The sequence below is a fragment of the Pristiophorus japonicus genome, chromosome 3 (genome assembly GCF_044704955.1).
Source record: "Pristiophorus japonicus isolate sPriJap1 chromosome 3, sPriJap1.hap1, whole genome shotgun sequence".
In the NCBI taxonomy this organism is placed as follows: Eukaryota; Metazoa; Chordata; class Chondrichthyes; family Pristiophoridae; genus Pristiophorus; species Pristiophorus japonicus.
Window position 1 is genome coordinate 143932594 of NC_091979.1, and position 25674 is coordinate 143958267.

A 25674-nucleotide genomic window follows, 5' to 3' on the forward strand; every position below is an offset into this window, starting at 1 on the left:
ACTTCTACACCTATTTTTCTATGTTTCTATTTGACCTCCAGTCTCTACAAGAGTCGGTTAGATTTGTCAAGAAAATCAAACCTCCTGTTAATTCCCCCAATCAGTCTGGGTTATTTTTTTTTACCCTTACTGTAAACTCCGGAGCAACAGGAGTCAACACTAGGTGATAAACCAAAAGGATATTTGAAATCACTTGGTTATAGTGTTGGATTGAAAACAAGAACCCTCCAACACCAAGTAAGCTTTATTACATGATTTATTAAGTATATGAATACTGAACTACAATGGCTCTTGTGGAATAGGATAGAATGTTCCTTTGCTTTTAAACCATTCTCACAAATTTGAGGCTCGTGGCACTGGAAGGGCCTTGTATGATGCGAGTGGCTTATTGGGAAATCATTCTCCATGATTTTGTATCCATTATCACTGGTTAGACAACTGTGAGCCTATCATGTCCCCTGAATAAGTCAGTTGGTGCTAGAAGTTCCGACCAGTATCAATAAAATACGGCTTTGTCACTTTACAAACACAAGTTCACATTACTAACTCTTGGCTAAATTCAGAATGGACAAAATAAGGCAACAAACATAAGTCATCAATTTGCAGCAGAAATCAAGCCTTTTCCATACAAGCATGCGATGCTGCTTCAAATCACTGAGGAGAAAAATATAGAATGAAGAGGAATGTTCAGATGTCATTTGTGGGAATATATATAAATAAACAATCTGTAACAACTTGCATCAATGTAGCACTTTTAATGTTGGAAAACATCCCAAGATGTTTCACAGGAGCATAAATCACAAAAAATTTGAAACAGCCAAAAGGAGGTGATATTAAGCCATTGGTCAAACGGGTAAGTTTTAAGGAGGAGAGACAGAGGTGCAGAGGGAATTCTGGGCTTAGGACCTAGATGGTTGAAGGCACGACTGCCAATGGTGGGGAGTGGGGATGCACAAGAACTCAAAGTTGGAGAAACCAAAGTTCTTGGAGGGTTGGAGGAGGTTAGAGAGGGTAAGAATTTTAAAACTGTTTGTGGGCCAGAGCTAATGTAGGTCAGCAAGCACAAGGGTGATGGATAAGAGACTTGGTATGGGTTTGAATACGAGCAACAACTTGTATTTATATAGCGCCTTTAGCATAGTAAAATGTCCCAAGGCACTTCGCAGGAGTGTTACAAAAAAAAAAATTGGACACCAAGCCATACAAGGAGAAAATAGGGCAGATGACCAAGAGGTAGGTTTTAAGGAGCGTCTTAAAGGAAGATAGAGAGGTGGCGGTATTTAGGGAGGGAATAACAGCTGAGGGGCCTTGGCAGCTGAAGGCACGGCCACCAATGGTCATGTAATTAAAATCAGGGATGCTCAAGAGGCCAGAATTAGAAGAGCGCAGATATCTGGGGGCGATTGGGCGGTGGTTGTGGGGCTGAAGATTAGATAGGGAGGGGCGAGGTCATGGAGGATTTGAAAACCAGGATGAGAATTTTAAATTTATGTAGGGTAGAATGTGGGAGAATAGCCAGGCTTGTGTTGGAATAGTCCAGTCTAGTGGTAACAAAGACATGGATGAGGGTTTCAGCAGCAGTTTCGCTGAGGCAGGGGCAGAGTCAGGCGATGTTACGGAGGTGGAAATAGGCAGTCTTAGTTATGCCCCGGATATATGGTTGGAGCACATTTCAGGGTTAAATATGACACCAAGGTTGTGAACAGTCTGGTTCAGCCTCAAACAAATGTTAGGGAAAGGGGTGGAATCAGTGGTTGGGGGAAGGGATTGTGTGTTGGGGACTGAAAGCAATGGCTTCGGTCTTGCCAATATTTAGTTAAGAGGACATTTCCGCTCATCCAGTACTGGATGTTGGCCAAGCAGTCTGATAATTTAGAGACAGTGAAGGGGTCAAGAAAATTAGTGCAGAGGTAGAGTTGGATGGCGTCAGCTTACATATGGAAATTGATGCTGTGTTTTCAGATGATTTCACGGAGGTGCAGCACCAAGATGAGAAATAGGAGGGAGCCAGGGATAGATCCTTGGGGACACCAGAGATAACGATGCAAGAGTGGGAAGAGAAGCCATTGGAGGTGAAGAGCAGAGTTTTGGATGAGCTCAAGTTTATGGAGGATGGCAGCTAGCCACGAGCACATTGGAATAGTCAAGTGTGGAAGTTACAAAAGCATGGGTGAGGCTTTCAACAGCAGATAAGCTGAAGTAGGACAGAGATGAGTGAAACTGCAGAGCTGGAAGTAGGCAGTCTTGGTGATGGTAGAGGATTGATGCAGAGGTTTTACAGGTCTGAATCAGCCTGACAGTGACCAAAGAGAGTTTGTGGCAGGGCCTAAAGAAATGACTTTGGTCTTCCCAGTGTTTAATTGGAGAAAATTTCAGTTGATCCAGGACTGAATGTCTGATAAGCAGTCTGCCAACACAGATACAATGAGAAAGTGGTGGTGGTGAGGTAGAGCTGGATGTTGTCCGTTTACATGTGGAACCTAACTTCATGTCTTTGGATGATGTTACTGAGGAGCAGTGTGTAGATGAGAAATAGGAAGGGGCTAAGGATAGATGTTCAGGGGACTCGAGGTAATAGTACAGAGCAAGAGAAGCCATTGGAGGAGGTTCTCTGGCTATGACAGGCTAGGTAAGAGTGGAACCAGGTGAGGGCATTCACAGTTACCTGGACAATGGAGGAGTGGCATTGGGAGGAGGATGGTGTGTTGAACCTGGCTAAAGCCTGTCAAGGATTTGAGGAGGGATAGTGCACTCCATTCAGTCATAGAGCATATCATTAGTGACTAAGTAGGGCTGTTTCAGTGCTGTGGCAGAAACCTGATTGGAGATGTTCAAACATTGTTGCAGGAATGAAGAACACTGATTTAGAAGGTGACATGTTCAAGGGCTTGAGAAGAAAGGGAGATTTGGGCAGTAGTTTGTGATGACAGAGAGTTTAAGGGTGGATGTTTTGAGGAGGAGTGTGATGATAACAGATTTGAAAGGGAAGGGGACAGTACCAGAGGAGAGGGAAATATCAGCTAGCATAGGGGCCAGGAAATGAAGTTGGGTGGTCAGCAGTTTAGTGTGAATAGGGTCAAGAGCAAGAGTTGGGTGTCATGGACCAAATGAGCTCTGAAAGGCCATGTCAGGAGACAGAAGGGAAAGTAGAGAAAGATAAAGAGTTCTGGGTCAGGGCAAGGGAATCTTGGCTTAGGTTAGGGGAAAGCAGATGCATCTAAACAGATGGTCTTAATCTTACTGGCAAAGAAGTCCATGACCACCTCACATGTTGGGAGGGGAGGGTGGAAGAGGCAGGGTTCAAGATGGTTACTAGAGAAAAGACACCAGGGTTACCTTTGCATTCCTGGCGATGAATGGCTAAACCAGTTGTGCACTACATATGTTCAAGTCTGCGTCACTTGGAAGGGGGTGATATGTGTAGTGAGGGAAACACTGAAGTGATCGGAGATGGCCTTGTGTGTAACTGAGGTGATGGGAATAGAGGCCACATGAAATGTCACGGTCAAACAATTGGCCATGGATATGGGTAGGAGTGTTTATATGGAGGGGGAAGTTATAGGAGACATGAACTCGAGGAGCAAGGGCAAGGCAAGTTGAGATGGAGGATGAAATTATTGAGGATGAGGTCGCTCATTGCAGAGGCTGAGGGAGGAAAGAATATCGGTGAGAAACTGGAGTGGGGGGGGGGGGGCTTGGGTGGGCAGTAGAGAAGAATAATTTTACAGAGGAGAAGGATGGAATAAGAGGTAGAAAGACATGCATTTATGTAGTGCCTTTCACGACCAATGGACGTCCCAAAGCATTTTACAGCCAATTAAGTACTTTTGAAGTGTAGTCACTGTTGTAATATAGGTACTCAAAAGGAGAAGTTGTTAGAGAACCAGGGACTGAGATTAAGTGAAATTTAGTAATGAGGGCCACACTGCCAATGCAGCATTTTAAGCAGGGTAGCCATTTGAAAGTATAGCCAGGCAGTGAACCTCCTGTCAGGGAGAAGCTGTCAATAACTATGAGTTATGTATCCAGTGAACCTCCTGTCAGGGAGAAGCTGTCAATAACTATGAGTTATGTATCCATCAAACCCATGATGACAATACAATCATTCATTCTGGTGGGAGATGGAGAGAAGTGGCAATTGTTGATCCACTGGTAGAGTCTATGGGGTCAGCGGTGGGAGGGTGAACGGGACAGGGAATGAGATTAGCCCCCAGCTGGTGCACAGGGTGGGAAGGTTGGCCAGAGAGGATGGGACAGTAGGGGTTGCTGCTTATAAGTGGCAAGTGCTTTGAGAGGACCTTCAGAGACTGCTGAGAGGCACCGAGGGGAGCTGTGGGCTTATCCGGGATGAAGTCAAACCTGGGATGTGTCGGAATCTCGACCTCCGAAAAGAATGACTCCGACACTTTCAGCTCCGGCAGAAGTTTCTTTAATTTACTTGCAGGGGCAGGTCACACTCAGTCAAGGGCTAAGTGAACACCTCCGCAATGGTACAGTTTCACGAGATATTTATACAGTAAAACCCAAGTTATGGCCTCTCCCTTGTATTGGCTCTGTCTCGCAGTCAGTGAATACAGATAGAGTTAATTACTACATCCTTGTCCTGACGGTTTCCAGATATTTCCTTTTGTCAGGGTTATTAGTTGGCCAGCCAGCCATTACTCCATGAGAGTGTGGTAATGAGCTATTACCTGTCTTGCATTGTGTCAGGATTGTTCAGTTTCCTAGTCAGTTATCTGTTTGCATCAAATGGATGAGGTCTCTACAAGAGATAATGGCTGGTGGTTTGAGTACTTCGAAAAGGATGGGGTGGCGTGGAACTTGTGTCGTATAGACAATAGGAGAGCACCTTGGGGGGGGGGGGTACTTGTCTCAGCATGACTTGTCTCCTAGCTGTCTGATGGCCATCAGCCATCTCAAACCAGGTTTAGCTGTTTATACAAGCTGACTGTTTTTATGCAGAAAGTTCTGGAAGGACCAGGCCTCCATTTTGTTTTATATATATATATATATTGCAAAGGGCACACAAATACCGTATGGTATCAGCTTAGATAAAAATACATTTCCACAGATGGCAACGGGAGCATAGCAGAACAGAAGAGAGTCACAGCAGCTGGATCTTAGTGTGATCCAGTGGAGCAGCATGGTCCTGATGACAGAGAAATCCAGGAGGCCAAGAAGTCAAATTTGAGCAGAGTTCCAGCCATTGAAAAGAGTGCAGTGAAAATACAGAACAAGTAGAGGTAGGGGGATTGGCAGTGGGCTCTGCACAGGTAACTTTGAACTTGAATGTGCAGTTTGGGCTACACAGTACACCCACTATTAGAGCCAGTGGCTCGTGAGCAGTGAAAGCGAGGTGATTGGTGGAGAAAGAGCAATGGATGGCCAAGGATCGAGTTGTGGATGGGAGGAGCTGCCAACCCAAGAGCCATCTTCAAATCTTGAAAACAAGTGTAGTTTGGTGTGTTTACATTAAAAAGGAAAATATTCACATGTAATTATACAGCCAAATTTAATGGTTAGCATTTCACAGTTCATGCAAATCATACCAAAATGATGCAAATGTTCTAAAAATGTAACTAAAACATTACAAACAGGCAGCAGCTGCTTTATCCTTGAAACATCAATATTTATACCAAAAATGTCACTATTTACAATACAACGCAACAGTTTTGGACTTGTGTAGCAAACAGTTTGCAAACACCAAGCCATGTCATACAATTTCAGATGTTACAACTTGTAGATCCACAGGTGTGAAGAGCACTCTTGGTTAATTTGGATAGGCTGAACACATCTGTTTAAAAAAAAACAAAAAAGATGATTAATAGATACTTAAAAATTGAATTGGCTTACTGCTTTTAAAAATCAAAGAACACAGATTTTCATGCATTTATTTTATGGAACAATGTTAGTGCCTTTTAAAAGCATTCTTGCAAGGATTCTAAATATGCCGTTCAACAGTGGGTTGAGACTAGAACTGGTGCATCCATGAGAAAATCATGCAACAACTTTCCCCGAGTTCAAAGAAATTATAGTACTTCATCATACACGTTACGAGTCCCAAGCCATCACCAGGAGCCAAGAGATTATTTACAAATCTCCCTCTCCTTCAATAATCACTCGACTGCCCCCCGACCTCTCCATCCTATCTAAGCTACAACAATCTAGCCAGCCTAAACACCTACGCCTTCTACGGTCCCTAATACAGTCCTACATTCCTGGCTGAACAGCAATGTTTTGGAAAATGCATACAAGATATACACACCATCCCAGGCTCACTTGGAGAAACAACAATCATACTAATGCACAAGGATAAAGGATCCTCTCTCATGCATTTCCTACAGACCAGTTTCTCTGCTCAGTCAAACAACAGCTAAAATCCTGGACTCCAGCGTGGCCAAGATGGCGCAGAAATTGGAACCCAGCAGCAAACATTAACTGCCGTGCCAAAACTGATGAGCAAGAGGACCACACAAAACCGGTCCTCCCTCATCAACATTGACAAGGAAGCCTCCTGCTGATTACCACATACCGCCCTCCCTCAGCTGATGAATCAGTAATGCGCCAGGTTGAACACCACTTGGAAGAAGCACTGAGATTAGCAAGGGCACAGAATGTACTCTGAGTGGGGACGTCAATTTTCATCACCATGAGTGGCTCTGTAGCATCAATACTGACCAAGCCCTGAAGGACATAGCTGCCAGACTGGGCCTGCAACAGGTGGTGAAAGAACCAACACGAGGAAAAAACCTACTTGACCTCGTGCTCACCAATCTACCTGTCCAGATGCATCTGTCCATGACAGCATTCATAGCAGTGATCACCGCACAGTCATTGTGGAGACACAGACCCGTCCACATAGAGGACACCCTCCATCGTGTTGTGTGGTACTACCACTGTGCTAAATGGGATAGATTCGGAACAAATCGAGCAGCTCAAAACTTGACATCCATGAGGCGCTGGGGGCCATCAGCAGCAGCAGACTTGTATTCCACCACAATCTGTAACCTCATGGCCTCGCACAGCCCTCTACCATTATCAAGCCAGGGGATCAACCCTGGTTCAATGAGGAGTGCAGAAGAGTAAGTCAGCAGCAGCAGCAGGCGTACCTAAAAATGAGGTACCAACCTGGAGAATCTGCAATACAGGACTACATGCATGCGAAGCAGTGGAAGCAGCATGCTATAAACAGAGTTAATCGATCCCATAGTCAAAGGATCAGATTCTGCCCGTCTCCAGCCCTGCCACATCCAGTCGTGAATGGTGGTAGACAATTAAACAACTAACGTGAGGAGAAGGCTCCATGAATATCCCCATCCTCAATGATGGCAGAGCCCAGCATGCAAGTGCAAAAGACAAGGTTGAAATGTTTGCAATCACCTTCAGCCAGAAGTGAGTGGATGATCCATATCAGCCACCTTCTAAGGACCCCACCATCACAGAAGCCAGTCTTCAGCTAATTAGATTCACTCCACATGACATCAGGAAGTGGCTGAGCACACTGGTTATAGCAAAGGTTATGGGCCCCGACAACATCCTGGCTGTTGGGCTGAAGACTTGTGCTCCAGAACTAGCTACACCTCTAGCCAAGCTGTTCCAGTACAGCTACATTTCTGGCATCTACCTGACAATGTGGAAAACTGCCCAGGTATGTCCTGTCCACAAAAAGCAGGACAAATCCAATCCGGCCAATTACCACCCCATCAGTCCACTCTCAATCATCAGCAAAGTGATGGAAAGTGTCGTTGACAGGGCTATCAAGCGGCACTTACTCACCAATGCTCAGTTTGGGTTCCGCCAGGACCACTCAGTTCCAGACCTCATTACAGCCTTGGTCCAAATATGGACAAAAGAGCTAAATACCGGAGATGAGGGGAAGAGTAACTGCCCTTGACATCAAGGCAGCATTTGACAGAGTGTGGCATCAAGGAGCCCCGAGTAAAACTGAAGTCAATGGGAATTGGGAGGTGGGAGGGGGTGGGGTGTCTCTCTACTGGCTGAAGTCATACCTAGCACAAAGGAAGATAGTTGTGGTTGCTGGAGGTAAATCATCCAAGCCCCAGATATCGCTGCAGGAGTTCCTCAGGGTAGTGTCCCAGGCCCAATCATCTTCAGCTGTTTCATCAATGACTTTCCCCTCATTAGTCCAAGTCCAGAAGTGAGGATGTTCACTGGTGATTGCACAGTGTTCAGTTCTATTTGTAACTCCTTAGAAAATGAAGCAGTCCATACCCGCATGCAACAAGACCTGGATGACATTCAGATTTGGGCTGATATGTGGCGCAAATATAATCTGCCACTTAAGTGCCAGGCAATGACCATTTCCAACAAGCGAGAGTCTAACCATCTCCCCATGATAGGAGTACCTTCACCACAAGGACTGCAGTGGTTCAAGGCGGCGGCTCACCACCACTTTCTCAACGGCAATTGGGCATGGGCAATAAATGCTGGCCTTGCCAGTGATGCCCAAATCCTGGAACTAATTTTTAAAATTTAAATTAAGACATGAACAACGTGTAGGGATGCCAGTCACGTAATATGAGGCAGTTTGCTGGTTGCAAATCGGATGAGTTCAAAGGAAAGGAAATTGGGAAAGGGAGTGAGGGGTAGCTGACGGGAGGCTGCAGATTTAATGTGGAGACAGGAGGAGCACTCCTGCTCCTTCTGGCTCCACATTCAGATAAGTTTTTTTTTTAAATTGCTCACCTTTTTGATGGTCTGCACCTTTAAAGACCACTGATTTGGCTGCTGTATGTCTGAGAAAACTGACCGCAGCATGCACGGCACGTTGCAATTTAATTTTGCAAAAGGCCCGAAACAGACGACTACAGGGCACCCTAACCAATATGGTGTGTGGCACATATCCAGAGCGGAATGAACGCACACGCCATATTGGTCCTTTCAGCACCAGTTTCTCTCCTCAAAATCCAATTTATAAACCCATAGCTCTAAACTAGTCTAGTGAAACCAAATGGATATAGCCTGGGTCACCAAGCACTGGATAACACCAGATAGCTACTTAACAATTGCAGTAGCACCAAAATTCCTGTTTTGGTGCGTGCTCTCAACGCAAAGAAAGCATTTGATCCCGGACAGCTCAAGACAATGATAGTTGACAAGGTTCTCTCTGACCCAGTAAATGGCTGAGAATGCATATGGTATGCCTCCAATTTCCCAAAGTCAAGGGAAGACTAGGTTTTCCAAGCCTTAGATGCAACTACTGGGCAACCCAAATCAGAGGTAGTACTGCTTGGAATACATCCGCCTCGCTGCATAATTCACAACTGTGTATGAAGCTTGAAAACTCCCAGCTGACCTCTCTGTCTAATCTGTCCTTTATACACCTTCCACAAACTTGAGGGCAAGGCAGTACCCCATCATTGCATTACCAGTATCATCCCAGAAGGAGGCTTGTCCAAAATGAGTTAATCAGCCCTTTCGCCAATGTGGCACAACTAACTCCTAGGTGCACTAACCACGAGTGGATTTAGAGCCTGACATCAGAAGGGCATCCACAGATTTGGCTAGCATTTTCATAACGGCATTTCTTTCTGTAATTAATTAACAAATTCTACCCATATACATTCAAATATCTGCAAATTAAGCACTTTCTCCATAAGCCAACAATGCTTTGCGAACTTCAGAGAGAGCCAAACTCTCTTAAGCTACTCATTCTCTACTCGCAAGTTACGCATAAATGTGTCACTCCTGTACACGGTCACATTTATAGAACTCAAAGTCTAAAAAGGAGTTTGGGAGAGAGATAAAGGCCATCACATAGAAAAAATGATGGAAATCTGGGAACACCCCCTCAAAGCAGCACTTGCAGCAGAAAATGCGAGAGTCAATGTAAAGATCAATCGTACCACACTTCAGATAAATGTCAAATTCTGCTCCACCTTGTTAGATCAGTGTTGGAGAGGATGTAGCCAGAGTGGTCCACTTATACACACCATCTGGTTCTGCCCCCAAATCAGAGATGCCACACAGACCATGTCACCTGAGATCTGCTAGACCTGTCCCTTGGAATACAAGATTATCTGTGATACAGAAACTTGTACAACTTTCCGTGCTAGTAGCATGAAGCTTTATCCCTCCAGAAAAGCCCACCTCATCCCCACTCATCCCACCACAAATGTATCGATTAGACACCAGTGGGGCTCACGCCAGTCAAAACTAGAGATATATGGCCTTTTCCTAGAATGGAGAAAACATCAAGAATTGTAAACCCTCTTCATGGAAACCTATACAACAGGTCACAAGTCACAAATCTCACAATACACCCCTACAGAGGGCAGGTTGGGTTAATCCCAATGAAAGCACACACCATTAGTTCACCAAGTGGCCCAGCCCAGAAATGTCTCTTAACGGGGGAGGGCATAGTCCCAGCAATTCCCAATTCCTCCCCCATCCAGATATGCTGCCCTCCCCCTCGGACCTGAAGTGCATTTGATTATTATACAAAAATGCACAATTAGACAACCTCCTGTAAATTCCAGGTCAAGAATGTACAGTGGTAACATATCAATGTGAAAACAAGTGTACAATTTGTAAAAGAAAAATTGAGATTCTAAGTGGAAAAATTTTTCTACACCTGTTAAATTTGGTAGTTTAACATTTCAACTTGTAATCAGTTTGTTTCCCCCTCCATATTTTAAAGAAACCAAACATGAAGTGGCTGTCAGCTAGCACCAGAAAATATGTTTTAGAAGTCACTATGTGACAGGGTTTGACGGGGATATTGCAGCCACAGGGTAATTTAATAGATTCATGTCCTATAAATTGCCAGAAATAACTCTGGACTACTATCACAGGGCATAACTGTATCAGACAAGGCCAGCACACATAAATCAGGTTATTTACAAATGGTCCAGCCTGAGAAATGATAGAAAACTTCTAAATGCATCAAGCAAAAGATAGACTGACAAATTCCAAACTGGGAGGAGGGAAGGAAGGCTAACCTGGCAAGACATGTTTTAAAAAAAATATAAAGTACATTATTGAAGTATTTTACATAGGATTATATGGAGTGTACATCACAGATACAGGCCATTCAGCCCAACTGATCGATGCCGACGTTTATTCTCCACATGAACCTCCTTCCACCCCATTTCATCTCATCCTATCAGCATATCCTTGTACTCCTTTCTCCATCATGTGCTTATCTAACCGCCCCTTAAATGCATCTATGCTATTCGTCTCAACTACTCCTTGTGATGCTGGGTTCCACATTCTAACCGCTCTCTGGGTAAAGAAGTTTCTCCTGACTTCCTTATTGGATTTATTAGTAACTATCTTATATTTATAGCCCCTAGTTTTGGTCTCCCCCACAAGTGGAAGCATTTCTCTATGTCTATCCTATCAAACCCCTTCATAATCTTAAAGACCTCTTAGCAGCTCGCTCCCCAAAGTTATGAGTGTCTTGATGTAGAACCTAGACTATGGGTAATTTGAATATTTCAGAAAATAAATGTCAAAGCTGTGAGAGATCACAACACTTTCAGAGACTACAGTAAAACACTTCTTAAAATAAAATATCTTTTTTCATTCATGGGATGAGGGCATCGCTGGTAAGGCTAGCATTTATTGCCCATCCCTAATTGCCCTTGAGAAGGTGGTGGTGAGCCGCCGCCTTGAACTGCTGCAGTCCGTGTGGTGAAGGTACTCCCACAGTGCTGTTAGGGAGAGAGTTCCAGGATTTTGACACAACGACGATGCAGGAACGGAGATATATGCCCAAGTCAGGATGGTGTGTGACTTGGAGGGGAACATGGAGGTAGTGGTGTTCCCATGCGTCTACTTCCCTTGTCCTTCTAGGTGGTAAAGGTGACGGTTTGGGGGGTGCTGCCGAAGAAGCTTTAGTAAGTTGCTGCAGTGCATTTTGTAGATGGTACATGCTGTAGCCACAGTGCGCTGGTGATGAAGGGAGTAAGTGAGTGCCAATGAAGCGGACTGCTTTGTCCTGGATGGTGTCGAGATTCTGGAGTGCTGTTGGATCTGCATTCCATCACACTCCTGACTTGAGCTTTGTAGTTGTGGAAAGGCTTTGGGGTGTCAGGAGATGAGCCATTTGCCACAGAATACCCAGCCTCTGATTAAAAATTGGTAACATGTCTGATGAAAGAAAACTTGTTTATTCATTGCATCCCCCATTACATACTTATCAGAGTTTGCAAAGGGTCCATAACGAGAAGAATGACAAGGCCTGGGGTGATTACCTGTGCTATACTTGGCCTCTGCTCAAGGAGGGAAAGCATGTATTGCATAAATCTATCCCAACACTCTGCTGTAACACATTGCAAAACCAATCCATTGCTCACTAGGCTTCACAAATCAAGTGTGTGTTTATTTTACAATTTTACAGAATCATCTGTAGTGGCCTTGCTTGACCAACAAGATTATACAAGTCCCCATGACACAGTCAACTACCAATTTTCATTGTCACATGAGGCCTCTGAGATTGAGCTTTCACAGAAAAAACAAACTAAATTGCAGAATTCTAGCAAACACTCCAGGAATACAGAATGAGTTGGACAAAATATGTAAGTAGGTAGAACAAAGGCAGATGAAATGTAATGCAGGCAAGTGTAAAGTACTGTGCATAGCAAGAAAACAAAGTAGACAACATATGAACACCATGAATAGTGTTGAAATAGCCAAGTATGAAACTGAAAGAGACCTAGGAGTCTTGATAGAATTAATACTTCCAACCAACAAAAAATTGAACTATAGTAATAACAGTTGAATACAGGTCAGAGGAGGTAGTAGTCAAACTTTATAGTGTGCTGGCAGTCGGAGAGGCGGGAGTTTGGGGCGTTGGTGAGGCCTATAAAGGCCCAGTGGCAGAGGAGAGGCCTACCGGTGCAGCTGCAGTGGGGAGAGAAGGCAAAAAGTAGTAGAAAGAAATCAAAAGGTGACGTCACAGCCAAGGGGGTAAGTGATTGGTAAGTAGCTTTTCTTTTTTCTTTTCTTTATCAGCAAGTAACATTTAGCATTGTTGTTGCCAAATTAAGTTTATCTAAGGATTAAGTCATGGCAGGACAATCGGACATGTGTTATGCTCCTCCTCTATTATGTGGGAAGTCAGGGATGCGTCCGGTGTTCCTGACGACTACGTGTGCGGGAAATGCATCCGCCTCCAGCTCCTGATGGACCGCATGGCGGCCCTGGAGCTGGAGGTGGATTCACTCTGGAGCATCCATGATGCTGAGAATGATGTGAATAGCACGTTTAGCAAGTTAGTCTTACCGCAGGTAAAGGGTACACAGCCAGATAGGGAATGGGTGACCCATCAGGAAGAGCAGTGCAAGGAAGGTAGTGCAGGGGTCCCCTGCAGTCATCCCCCTGCAAAACAGATACACCACTTTGGGTACTGTTGAGGGGGATGATTCTTCAGGGGGGAGCAGCAACAGCCAAGTTCATGGCACTGTGGGTGGCTCTGCTACACAGGAGGGCAGTAAAAAGAGTGGGAGACCTATAGTGATAGGGGATTAGATTGCAAGGGGAATAGATAGGCGTTTCTGCGGCCGCAACCGAGACTCCAGGACGGTATGTTGCTTCCCTGGTGCAAGGGTCAAGGATGTCTCGGAGCGGGTGCAGAACATTCTGAAAAGGGAGGGTGAACAGCCAGTTGTCGTGGTGCATATAGGTACCAATGATATAGGTAAAAAACGGGATGAGGTCCTACAAGACGAATTTAGGGAGCTAGGAGCTAAATTAAAAAGTAGGACCTCAAAAATACTAATCTCAGGATTGCTACCAGTGCCACGTGCTAGTCAGAGTAGCAATCGCAGGATAGATCAGATGAATACGTGGCTTGAGGAGTGGTGCAAAAGGGAGGGATTCAAATTCCTGGGGCATTGGAACCGGTTCTGGGAGAGGTGGGACCAGTACAAACCGGACGGTCTGCACCTGGGCAGGACCGGAACCAATGTCCTAGGGAGAGTGTTTGCTAGTGCTGTTGGGGAGGAGTTAAACTAACATGGCAGGGGGATGGGAACCAATGCAGGGAGACAGAGGGAAATAAAATGGAGGTAGAAGCAAAAGATAGAAAGGAGAATAGTAAAAGTGGAGGGCAGAGAAACCCAAGTCAAAAAACAAAAAGGGCCACATTACAGCAAAATTCTAAAGGGGCAAAGTGTGTTAAAAAGACAAGCCTGGAGGCTCTGTGCCTCAATGCGAGGAGTATTCGGAATAAGGTGGATGAATTAACTGCGCAGACAGCAGTTAACGGATATGATGTAATTGGTATCACGGAGACATGGCTCCAGGGTGACCAAGGCTGGGAACTTAACATCCAGAGGTATTCAACATTTAGGAAGGATAGGCAGAGAGGAAAAGGAGACAGGGTGGCGTTGCTGGTTAAAGAGGAAATTAATGAAATAGTAAGGAGGGACATTAGCCTGGATGATGTGGAATCGGTATGGGTGGAGCTGGGGAATACCAAAGGGCAGAAAACGCTAGTGGGAGTTGTGTACAGACCACCAAACAGTAGTAGTGAGGTTGGGGACAGCATCAAAGAAGAAATAAGGGATGTGTGCAATAAAGGTACAGCAGTTATCATGGGCGACTTCAATCTACATATTGACTGGGCTAACCAAACTGGTAGCAATGCGGTGGAGGAGGATTTCCTGGAGTGTATTAGGGATGGTTTTCTAGACCAATATGTCGAGGAACCAACTAGAGTGCTGGCCATCCTAGACTGGGTGATGTGTAATGAGAAGGGACTAATTAGCAATCTTGCTATGCGAGGCCCCTTGGGGAAGAGCGACCATAATATGGCAGAATTCTTTATTAAGATGGAGAGTGACAGAGTTAATTCGGAAACTAGGGTTCTGAACTTAAGGAAAGGTAACTTCGACGGTATGAGGTGTGAATTGGCTAGAATAGACTGGCAAAGGATACTTAAAGGGTTGATGGTGGATAAGCAATGGCAAACATTTAAAGATCACATGGATGAACTTCAGCAATTGTACACCCTGTCTGGAGTAAAAATAAAACGGGGAAGGTGGCTCAACCGTGGCTAACAAGGGAAATTAAGGATAGTGTTAAAACCAAGGAAGAGGCATATAAATTGGCTAGAAAAAGCAACAAACCTGAGGACTGGGAGAAATTTAGAATTCAACAGATGAGGACGAAGGGTTTAATTAAGAGGGGGAAAATAGAGTACGAGAAGAAGCTTGCAGGGAACATAAAAACTGACTGCAAAAGCTTCTATAGATATGTGATGAGAAAAAGATTAGTGAAGAAAAACGCAGTCGGATTCAGGTGAATTTATAATGGGGAACAAAAAAATGGCAGACCAATTGAATAAATACTTTGGTTCTGTCTTCACGAAGGAAGACACAAATAACCTTCTGAATGTACTAGGGGACAGTGGGTCTAATGAGAAGGAGGAACTGAAGGATATCCTTATTAGACAGGAAATTGTGTTAGGGAAATTGATGGGATTGAAGACCGATAAATCCCCGGGGCCTGATATCTGCATCCCAGAGTACTTAAGGAAGTGGCCCTCAAAATAGTGGATGCATTGGTGATCATTTTCCAACAGTCTATCGACTCTGGATCAGTTCCTATGGACTGGAGGGTAGCTAATGTAACACCACTTTTTAAAAAAGGAGGGAGAGAAAACGGATAATTATAGACCGGTTAGCCTGACATCAGTAGTGGGGAAAATGTTGGAATCAATCATTAAGGATGAAATAGCAGCGCATTTGGAAAGCAGTGACAGGATCGGTCCAAATCAGCATGGATTTATGAAAGTGAAATCATGCTTGACAAATCTTCTGGAATTTTTTGAGGATGTAACTAGTAGAGTGGACAAGGGACAACCAGTGGATGTGGTGTATTTGGACTTTGAAAAGGCTTTTGACAAGGTCCCGCACAAGAGATTGGTGTGCAAAATCAAAGCACATGGTATTGAGGGTAATGTACTGACGTGGATAAAGAACTGGTTGGCAAACAGGAAGCAGAGAGTCGGGATAAACGGGTCCTTTTCAAAATGGCAGGCAGTGAAAGGTGGAGTGCCGCAGGGCTCAGTGCTGGGACCCTAGCTCTTTACAATATACATTAACGATTTAGATGAAGGAATTGAGTGTAATATCTCCAAGTTTGCAATGACACTAAACTGGGTGGCGGTGTGTGCTGTGAGGAAGTCGCTAAAAGGCTGCAGGGTGACTTGGACACGTTAGGTGAGTGGGCAAATGCAGAATAATGTGGATAAATGAGAGATTATCCATTTTGGGGGCAAAAACACGAAGGCAGAATATTATCTGAATGGCTGCAGATTAGGAAAAGGGGAGGTACAATGAGACCTGGGTATCATGATTCATCAGTCATTGAAAGTTGGCATGCAGGTACAGCAGGCAGTGAAGGCAGCAAATGGTACGTTGGCTTTCATAGCTAGGGGATTTGAGTATAGGAGCAGGGAGGTCTTACTGCAGTTGTACAGGGCCTTAGTGAGGCCTCACCTGGAATATTTTGTTCAGTTTTGGTCTCCGAATCTGAGGAAGGACATTCTTGCTATTGAGGGAGTGCAGCGAAGATTCACCAGACTGATTCCAGGGATGACTGGACTGTCATATGAGGAGAGATTGGATCAACTGGACCTTTATTCACTGGAGTTTAGAAGGATGAGAGGGGATCTCATAGAAACGTATAAGATTCTGACGGGACTGGACAGGTTAGATGCGGGAAGAAAGTTCCCGATGTTGGGGAATTCCAGAACCAAGGGACATGGTCTTAGGATAAGGGGTAAGCCATTTTAGGACTGAGATGAGGAGAAACTTCTTCACTCAGAGTTGTTAACCTGTGGAATTCCCTGCCACAGAGAGTTGTTGATGCCAGTTCATTGGATATATTCAAGAGGGAGTTAGATGTGGCCCTCACGGCTAAGGGGATCAAGGGGTATGGAGAGAAAGCAGGAAAGGGGGTACTGAGGGAATGATCTTATTGAATGGCGGTGCAGGCTCGAAGGGCCGAATGCCCTACTCCCGCACCTATTTTCTATGTTGAATACGGTGTCTAGTTCTGGTCCCAAGAAACAAGGGAGATATTTAACCACTAGAGGCAGTGCATCATCATCATAGGCAGTCCCTCGGAATCAAGGAAAACTTGCTTCCACTCTTAGAATGAGTCCTTAGGTGGCTGAACAGTCCAATATGAGAACCACAGTCTCTGTCACGTGGTCAGACAGTCGCTGAGGGCAAGGGAGGGTGGGACAGGTTTGTCGCGCGTTCCTTCCGCTGTCTGCGCTTGTTTTCTGCATGCACTCGGCGATGAGACTCGAGGCGCTCAGCGCCCTCCCGGATACACTTCCTCCACTCAGGGCAGTCCTTGGCCAGGAACTCCCAGGTGTCGAAAAGGATGTTGATCTTTATCAGGGAGGCTTTGAAGGTGTCCTTGTGACGCTTTCTCTGTCTACCTTTGGCTAGTTTGCCATGAAGGGGTTCAGAGTAGAGCGCTTGCTTTGGGAGTCTCGTGTCTGGCATGCGGACAACGTGGCCTGCCCAGCGGAGCTGATCAAGTGTGGTCAGTGCTTCAATGCTGGGGACGTTGGCCTGGTCAAGGACGCTAATGTTGGTGCTTCTGTCCTCCCAGGGGATTTGTAGGATCCTGCGGAGGCACTGTTGATGGTATTTCTCCAGCAACTTGAGGTGTCTACTGTACATGGTCCATGCCTCTGAGCCATACAAGAGGGCGGGTATTACTACAGCCCTGTAGACCATGAGCTTGGTGGTAGATTTGAGGGTCTGTTCTTCAAACACTCTTTCCCTCGGGCGGCCGAAGACTGCGCTGGCGCACTGGAGGCGATGTTGAATCTCATCAATGTCTGCTCTTGTTGATAAGAGGCTCCCGAGGTATAGGAAATGGTCCACGTTGTCGCGGGCCACGCCATGGATCTTGATGACTGGGCGGGCAGTGCTGTGCGGCGAGTACGGGCCGGGTGGAGGACCTTTGTCTTACGGATGTTTAGCGTAAGGCCCATGCTTTCGTATGCCTCAGTAAATACGTCGACTATATCCTGGAGTTCAGCCTCTGAATGTGCGCAGACGCAGGCGTCGTCCGCGTACTGTAGCTCAACGACAGACGTTGGAGTGGTCTTGGACCTGGCCTGGAGGGGGCGAAGGTTAAACAGCTTGAGGGCGGGGAGAAATTTAGAATTCAGCAGAGGAGGGTTTAATTAGATGGGGAAAATAAGAGTATGAAAGTAAGCTTGCAGGGAACATAAAAAATGCTGCAAAAGCTTCCATAGATACATGAGGAGAAAAAGATTAGTGAATTCATAATGGGGAACAAGGAAATGGCAGACCAATTGAACAAATACTTTGGTTCTGTCTTCACTAAAGGAAGACATGCATAACCTCCCGAAAATACTAAGGGACCGAGGGTCTAGCAAGGAGGAGGAACTGAGGGAAATCTTTATTAGTCAGGAAATGGTGTTAGGGAAACTGATGGGACTGAAGGCCGATAAATCCCCAGAGCCTAATAGTCTGCATCCCAGAGTACTTAAGGAAGTGCCCCTAGAAATAGTGAATGTTTTGGCGGTCATTTTCCAAAATTCCATGGACTCTGGATCAGTTCCTATGGACTGGAGGGTAGCTAATGTAACTCCACTTTTTAAAAAAAGGAGGGAGAGAGTAAAACAGTGAATTATAGACCAGTCAGCCGGACATCGGTGGTGGGGAAAATGCTGGAATCAATTCTTAAAGATGAAATAGCAGCGTATTTGGAAAACAGTGACAGGATCCGTCCAAGTCAGCATGGATTTATGAAAGGGAAATCCTGCTTGACAAATCTTCTAGAATTTTGAGAGGATGTAACTGATAGAGTGGACAAGGGCGAACCAGTGGATGTGGTGCATTTGGACTTTCAAAAGGTTTTTGACAAGGTTCCACACAAGAGATTAGTGTGCAAAATTAAGGCACATGGTATTGGGGGTAATGTATTGACGTGGATAGAGAACTGGTTGGCAGACAGGAAGCAAGAGTGGGAATAAACAGGTCCTTTTCAGAATGGCAGGCAGAGACTAGTGGGGTGCCACAAGGTTCAGTGCTGGGACCCCAGCTATTTACAATATACATTAATGATTTAGATGAAGGAATTGAATGTAATCTCTCCAAGTTTGCAGAAGACACTAAGCTGGGTGGCAGTGTGAGCTGTGGGGAGGATGCCAAGAGGCTGCAGGGTGACTTGGACAGGTTAGGTGAGTGGGCAAATGCATGGCAGATGCAGTATAATGTGGATAAATGAGAGGTTATCCACTGTGGTGACAAAAACAGGAAGGCAGATTATTACCTGAATGGTGACAGATTAGGAAAAGGGGAGGTGCAACGAGACCTGGGTGTCATGGTACATCAGTCACTGAAGGTAGGCATGTAGGTACAGCAGGCAGTAAAGAAAGCAAATGGCATGCTGGCCTTCATTGCGAGAGGATTTGAGTATAGGAGTAGGGAGGTCTTACTGCAGTTATACAGGGCCTTGGTGAGACCACACTTTGAGTATTGTGTGTAGTTTTGGTCTGTTAATCGGAGGAAGGATATGCTTGCTGTTGAGGGAGTGCAGTGAAGGTTCACCAGACTAATTCCCAGGATGGCAGGACTGACATATGAAGAAAGACTGGATCGGCTAGGTTTATACTCACTGGAATTCAGAAGATTGAGAGGGGATCTCATAGAAACATATAAAATTATGACGGGACTGGACAGGTTAGATGCAGGAAGAATGTTCCCGATGTTGGGGAAGTCCAGAACCAGGGGTCACAGTCTAAGGATAAGGGGTAAGCCATTTAGGACCAAGATGAGGAGAAATTTCTTCACTCAGAGAATTGTGAACCTGTGGAATTCTCTACCACAGAAAGATGTTGAGTCTAGTTCGTTGGATATATTCAAGAGGGAGTTATGGCTAAGGGGATCAGTGGGCATGGAAAGCCGGCAGGAGTCAGGTACTGAAGTTGCATGATCAGCCATGATCAATTTGAACGGCGGTGCAGGCTCGAAGGGCCGAATGGCCTGCTCTTGCACCTATTTTCTATGTTTCTATATGCAATGTTGGGGTTTGACTGAGGTGGTGGCGGGTCGCATGCTGTGGGATGGAGTCGAGAACACTTGAGTCAAAGGCAGAGTCTCGATTGAGGAGATCTTCGAAGTGCTCCTTCCAGCGGGCCCCGACTGACTCGGTGTCCTTGATGAGTGTTTCCCCGTTCTCGGCCAGCATTGGGGTTGTGCCTTGGGAGTTTGGACCGTAGGTGGCCTTGATAGCGATGAAGAATCCTCGCACATCAACTGCTGTAAGTCCTGTACTTTCTCCAGCCACCACCTGTTCTTTATGTCCCGGGCTTTTTGTTGGACCTCAGCCTTGAGCCACCTGTAATGTTGCTTTGCTGCTCCAGAGTTGGTTGTTGCTGGAGGCTCAGGAATACTCTGTGCTTGCGATCTATTAGTTCTTGGATCGCCTGATCATTCTCATTAAACCAATCCTGGTGTTTTCTGGTTGAATGACCAAGTGTCGCTTCGCAGGCACTGGTTATGGAGGCCTGGAGGGCAGACCAAACGCTGTGGGCATTCTGCATCTCAGGGTCATCAAGGCACGCCAGGTTATCTGTGAGGCACTGGCTGTATAGGACTCTCTTAGCTGAGTCTTTAAGTGCCCCAGCATTGATTTTTTTTTGTGGCACTGCTTCTGCTGTCCCCTCCGCTTTGGGGCTACGTTAATGTCGATGATGGATCGGATTAGGCGGTGGTCCGTCCAGCAGTCGTCAGCTCCTGTCATGACGCGGGTGATGCGCACATCCTTGCGATCCCTGGCTCGGATGATGACATAGTCAAGCAGGTGCCAGTGTTTGGAGCAAGGGTGTTGCCAGGAGGCTAATCACTGGTGTCAGGGGTCAGAGTTAAGTAGAAATATTGAAAAAACTTGGGCTTTTCAGCCTAGAAAAGAGGCTGTTGAGGTGATTTTATTAAAGTATACAAGATTGTTCAGGGAATGGAGAAAGTAAAACTGGATTATTACTTTATGTTGCAGAAGTAGAGCACGGGGACAAAGGCTACTTTTAGGAAATTCTTCACAAAGAGCAATCAATTTGAGGAATACATAAAGGTGGCAACCCTGGAACCATACAAGAAACAATTGAATGCTACAATGAAGCGGGGGGGGGGACCGACTTTAGGATCTTTCTGTTTGGATAACTATAAATAAGTCATTCAATCCATCATGTAAGGTTTTGTACTAGCTATTTTTAAGTTCCATCTGTCCATACATATGCTAATTAAACCCAACTCATGAATTAAGACAACAGACATAAACTGAAGATTTACATAATGCATACTTGCAGTTTTTAAGACAGTGAGTTGTGAGTGTTTATTATATAAAAGTAGTATTTTAAAGTTGAATGATTAACAAAATGTTGACATTACAAGTACACACACTAGCCATGGAGTACACTATTGCACTCATAATAATATGCATCATCAACAAGTCTGATTAGTCAATTTACAAGAACCAGAGCCACTCAGATTTGAAAACTTACCACTGTGTCAATTTCTGATGGACTTAGTTGTCGCTCCAATTCACCAAAATCTTCCACGGACATCGGTAGAAGATTTTCTGTTGACTGCAGTCTAGAGGGGTGACTGAAAGTAACAATATAGATAACCATTTACAATCACTTTTATTCAAAGGTGTATTAAGTGAGAGGAAGGGAAGGAATTGCATTTGTATAGCGCCTTTCACAACCTCAAGATTTACCAAAACACTTCACAGCCAACAAAGTACTTATTTGACTGTAGTCACTGTTGTAACGTAGGGAAACGCAACAGCCAATTTGCACACAGCCAGGTCCCTCAAATAGCAATAAGATAAATGACCAGAAAATCTGTTTGGTGATGTTGCTTGAGTGATTAATATTGGCCAGGACACCAGTGAGAATTCCCCTGCTATTCTTCAAAACGTGCCATGGGACATTTTACATCCATCTCGAATTTGAAAGACGGCACCTCTGACAGTGACTTCAATGAAGTGCCAGTCAAGATTATATGCTCAAATTTCTGGAGTTGGGCTTGAACCCACAACCTAGCTGAATCAGAGGCAAGAGTGCTGCCACTGAGCCACGACTAAATATACAGAAAATATTTAAGTTGTAAACTCACAATTTTTATTCTGAAGTATGCTTTGAATGTTGCTGATTTTTAATTTCACAAGTTGAACCTATTTAATTTAAAAATCTAAACTAATTGAAAGCAGTTACTGTACATAATTACAGCCTATATAGCATTAAAAAAAGTTAACATTCTTTTAAACCTATTCTTACATGTTGATGTGATCTCTGCTTCAATCACAAACTCTGAAAGTGCATACCACAGCCTCAACACTGTGTCAAATAGTTTTCCCTGCTCTCCATCCTGAATCACTTTTTATATTTAATGACCGTCAGTGTAAGAGTCAGTGATTGGCCAGCATATCACAGCCACAGTCACTGGCTGGAAAATGAGTAAAGAAAAACATGTCCAAGAAAGAAAAAGTTTGGAAAGAGTACAACAGTGTCTGTATGAATGTGGCTGCAGCCTCCTCTCCTGCCCTTCCTGCTACTGACATTCAAAACAGAAGCACCAACCTCTCAGTACCTTGTTGTCAATTCCCTACCCCATTACATGACTTCTCTCCTGGCAGAGAATCCAATGTGTTCACCTGAAAACAGAAATCCTTGCTCCCTCACCCCAGCCTGCTCCCTCAATGCAACCCCAGACATTAGGGCTGCAAGATTAAATGGTCAGCACAAATGTGAGTGGCAAAATGTCAGTGCACTAAAGCAGAAGACTTATTCAAGTTTGAATAAAAAATGAAAATGTAAAAAAAAATGGAATAAACTATGGTATAAACTAAAACAGCAATCATTTTCTCTTTTTTAAAGCTCCTGTATTTTGGCAAATTGCCGAGCAAGTGTTTTATTTAAGTACCAAACTGCCCTTATAATTAATAATTTGTCATCTCTGCAAAAGGTACTAACCAATCCTCTGATCTCCAACCCAGTTACTCTTCCACGCTCTCATGGACTCATGCTACAGCAAAGTTTCATAGAGCCAGCAGTCTTCTAGCATTTCACTGGAGGAGTCATTCCTCATATGTGAGCCTCAACAGTGAATGCCACCAGGCTATTTGGTGGGGAACAAAGAGGACTCATCCCAACTCTATCCTCATCTGACATTCACACAGCACTAGAAGTCACTGAATAGTAATTAGGGGAAAGAACCCTTGTCATTTCCCCCCCCAGACCCATAGACAGAACAGCCAATGTAGCACTCCTACTGCAACCCTAGCCTAGATCAGCTAACTCAGCAGTCTGGTGATTAATCATAGGATCCTCCTAATCAGCATAACTCAAAGCGTATGATGTAGTTCATATGAATTTTAGCAAAGCTTTTGATAAGATCCCACATGGCAGACTGCTCACAAATGTAAAAGCCCATGGGATCCAGGGCAAAGTGGCAAGTTGGATTCAAAATTGCCTGAGAGGCAGGAAGCAAGGGATAATGGTTGATGGGTGTTTTTGCAGCTGGAAGGATGTTTCCAGTGGGGTTCCCCAGGACTCAGTACTGGCTGGATCCCTTGCTTTTTGTGATATACATCAATGATCTAGACTTGAATATAGGGGGTATGATTAAAAAGTTTGCAGATGATACTAAAATTGGCTGTGTGGTTGATAATGAAACTGTGAACTGCAGGAAAATATCAACTGGTCAGGTGGTCAGAACAGCGGCAAATGGAATTTAATCCAGAAGTGTGAGGTAATGCATTTCCGAAGGGCTAACAAGGAAAGGGAACACACATTAAATGGTAGGATACTGAGAAGTGCAGAAGAACAAAGGGACCTTGGAGTGCATGTCCACAGATCCCTGAAAGTAGCAGGCCAGGTAGATAAGGTGGTTAAGAAGGCATACGGAATGCTTGACTTTATTCGCCAAGGCATAGAATACAAGAGCAGTGGGGGTTATGCTTGAACTGTATAAAACACTGGTTAGGCCACAGCTGGAGTATTGCGTGCAGCTCTGGTCACCGCATTACAAGAAGGACGTGATTGCACTGGAGAGGGTACAGAGGAGATTTACGAGGATATTGCCTGGAGTGGAGAATCTAAGCTACGAGGACAGATTGGATAGGCTGGATTTGTTTTCATTGGAAGAGAGGAGGCTGAGGGGAGATCTCATTGAGGTGTATAAAATTATGAGGGGCCTAGATATAGTGGATAGAAAGGGCCCATTTCCCTTAGCAGAGGGGTCAACAACCAGGGGGCATAAATTTAAAGCAATTGGTAGAAGGTTGAGGGGATTTGAGGGGAAATTCCTTCTCGCAGAGGGTTGTGGGGGTCTGGAACTCACTGCCTGAAAAGGTGGTCGAGGCAGAAACCCTCACCACATTTAAAAAGTACTTGGATGTGCACTTGGACCTAGAGCTGGAAAGTGGGATTCGGCTGGATAGCCTCTTGATGGCCAGCATGGACACGATGGGCCGAAATGGCCTCCTTCTGTGCTGTAAACTTCTATGATTCTATTGTATGACACTATATAGTACATTTACCCATTGGGAAGCCCGTGCATCAATGTTATAACAGACAACAGACTGTGCATCAATCCAAGTCTAGTTATAGTCTCATTTCCTCCTTTCTGTGCCAATTTCCCTCTCCTGGTTATGATTGCTTGCTGCGGTACAGTTCCACACACACAAAGCACTCTCCGGTACCCTTCATGAGTACTGGGGAACTATTGTACCTTGGAGAGAATTGCAGCTGAGCCCAATCCTCACCGATGATTACATACGTGCTTCCAGCAGGGGCTGCTGGCGAGTGATCAGAACTTTCTTGTCTCGAATGCAAGCCGTTTTGTTGACCCTCTACCACCTCAGCAAAGACCAAGGATACAATCTCCCATTTTTCTGGTCTATATAGCTCAGTACTTGTTGCTTTTAACCAGCTGAGTAACTGGAAATCCTAATAATTATCAACATCAATATCCTCTTGAATTCAAATCTATGGGGGGGAAAAAAGTCAATACTTTATACTAAAATATCACTATTGCTGCAACCTTAATATTCTCAAATCAGATGCACAAAAAACACATTCGTTCTGACTGACTTTTACCTGCAGCAGGGCAGATCCAGCTCTGATATACAGCACTGTATAAAAAGCTACGGGACAACAACATACATTCAGTCACTTGAAAACAGCACCACCTACAGGTGAAGGATTAGAATACCAGGCTTTACTTCTTATAGGAAGTGTAATGATTGAAAGGATACAAGATACTGTAGTGCATTTATTTCTATACTCAAGGGGGTCAAATTGAATTACTTACAGTCAGAACAATTCATTAATTTTACACATCCTCCCACACTGGGTCCTGTAAGGATTCTATTCCATTCTCCCAGTCTCGGTCGCATCTGTTCACAACTGATATGTCTTTCTTTTACCTCGACTGAGGATACCCCCCAATGTGGTTGACGGGGCCCTCGAATGTGTCCGCCCCACGTTGCCAGAACATCGGGGAAAGCATGTTGTGGCCAGACTCCAGAGGATTGGCTGTGGGGGGAGGGGGGAAAGAGAGAGAAAAAGAGAACATGGGGGTCAGACACGAGCATTGGGAAGGTGATCGGAGGCCTCTTGGGAAGGAAATAGAAGGCTTGGGA

General features: G+C 44.8%; 1 protein-coding gene across 5 annotated transcripts in view; it reads right to left on the reverse strand.

Moving 5' to 3' along the window:
* Positions 1-5495: 5495 nt before the first annotated feature.
* The window catches only part of LOC139259926 (signal transducer and activator of transcription 1-alpha/beta-like), an 82151-nt gene continuing 61972 nt past the window's right edge, over positions 5496-25674 (reverse strand). For 3 of the 5 annotated variants that reach the window (XM_070875881.1, XM_070875878.1, XM_070875879.1), the window contains exons 23-25: positions 25344-25567; positions 21527-21629; positions 5496-5794 (exon numbers count right to left, since the gene is read on the reverse strand). In XM_070875881.1, coding sequence (XP_070731982.1) covers positions 21550-21629; positions 25344-25567 — 304 coding nt within the window. In that variant the 3' untranslated portion in view covers positions 5496-5794; positions 21527-21549. The remainder of the gene's footprint in view (positions 5795-21526; positions 21630-25343; positions 25568-25674) is intronic. The other 2 variants (XM_070875883.1, XM_070875882.1) reach the window with 1 other exon arrangement.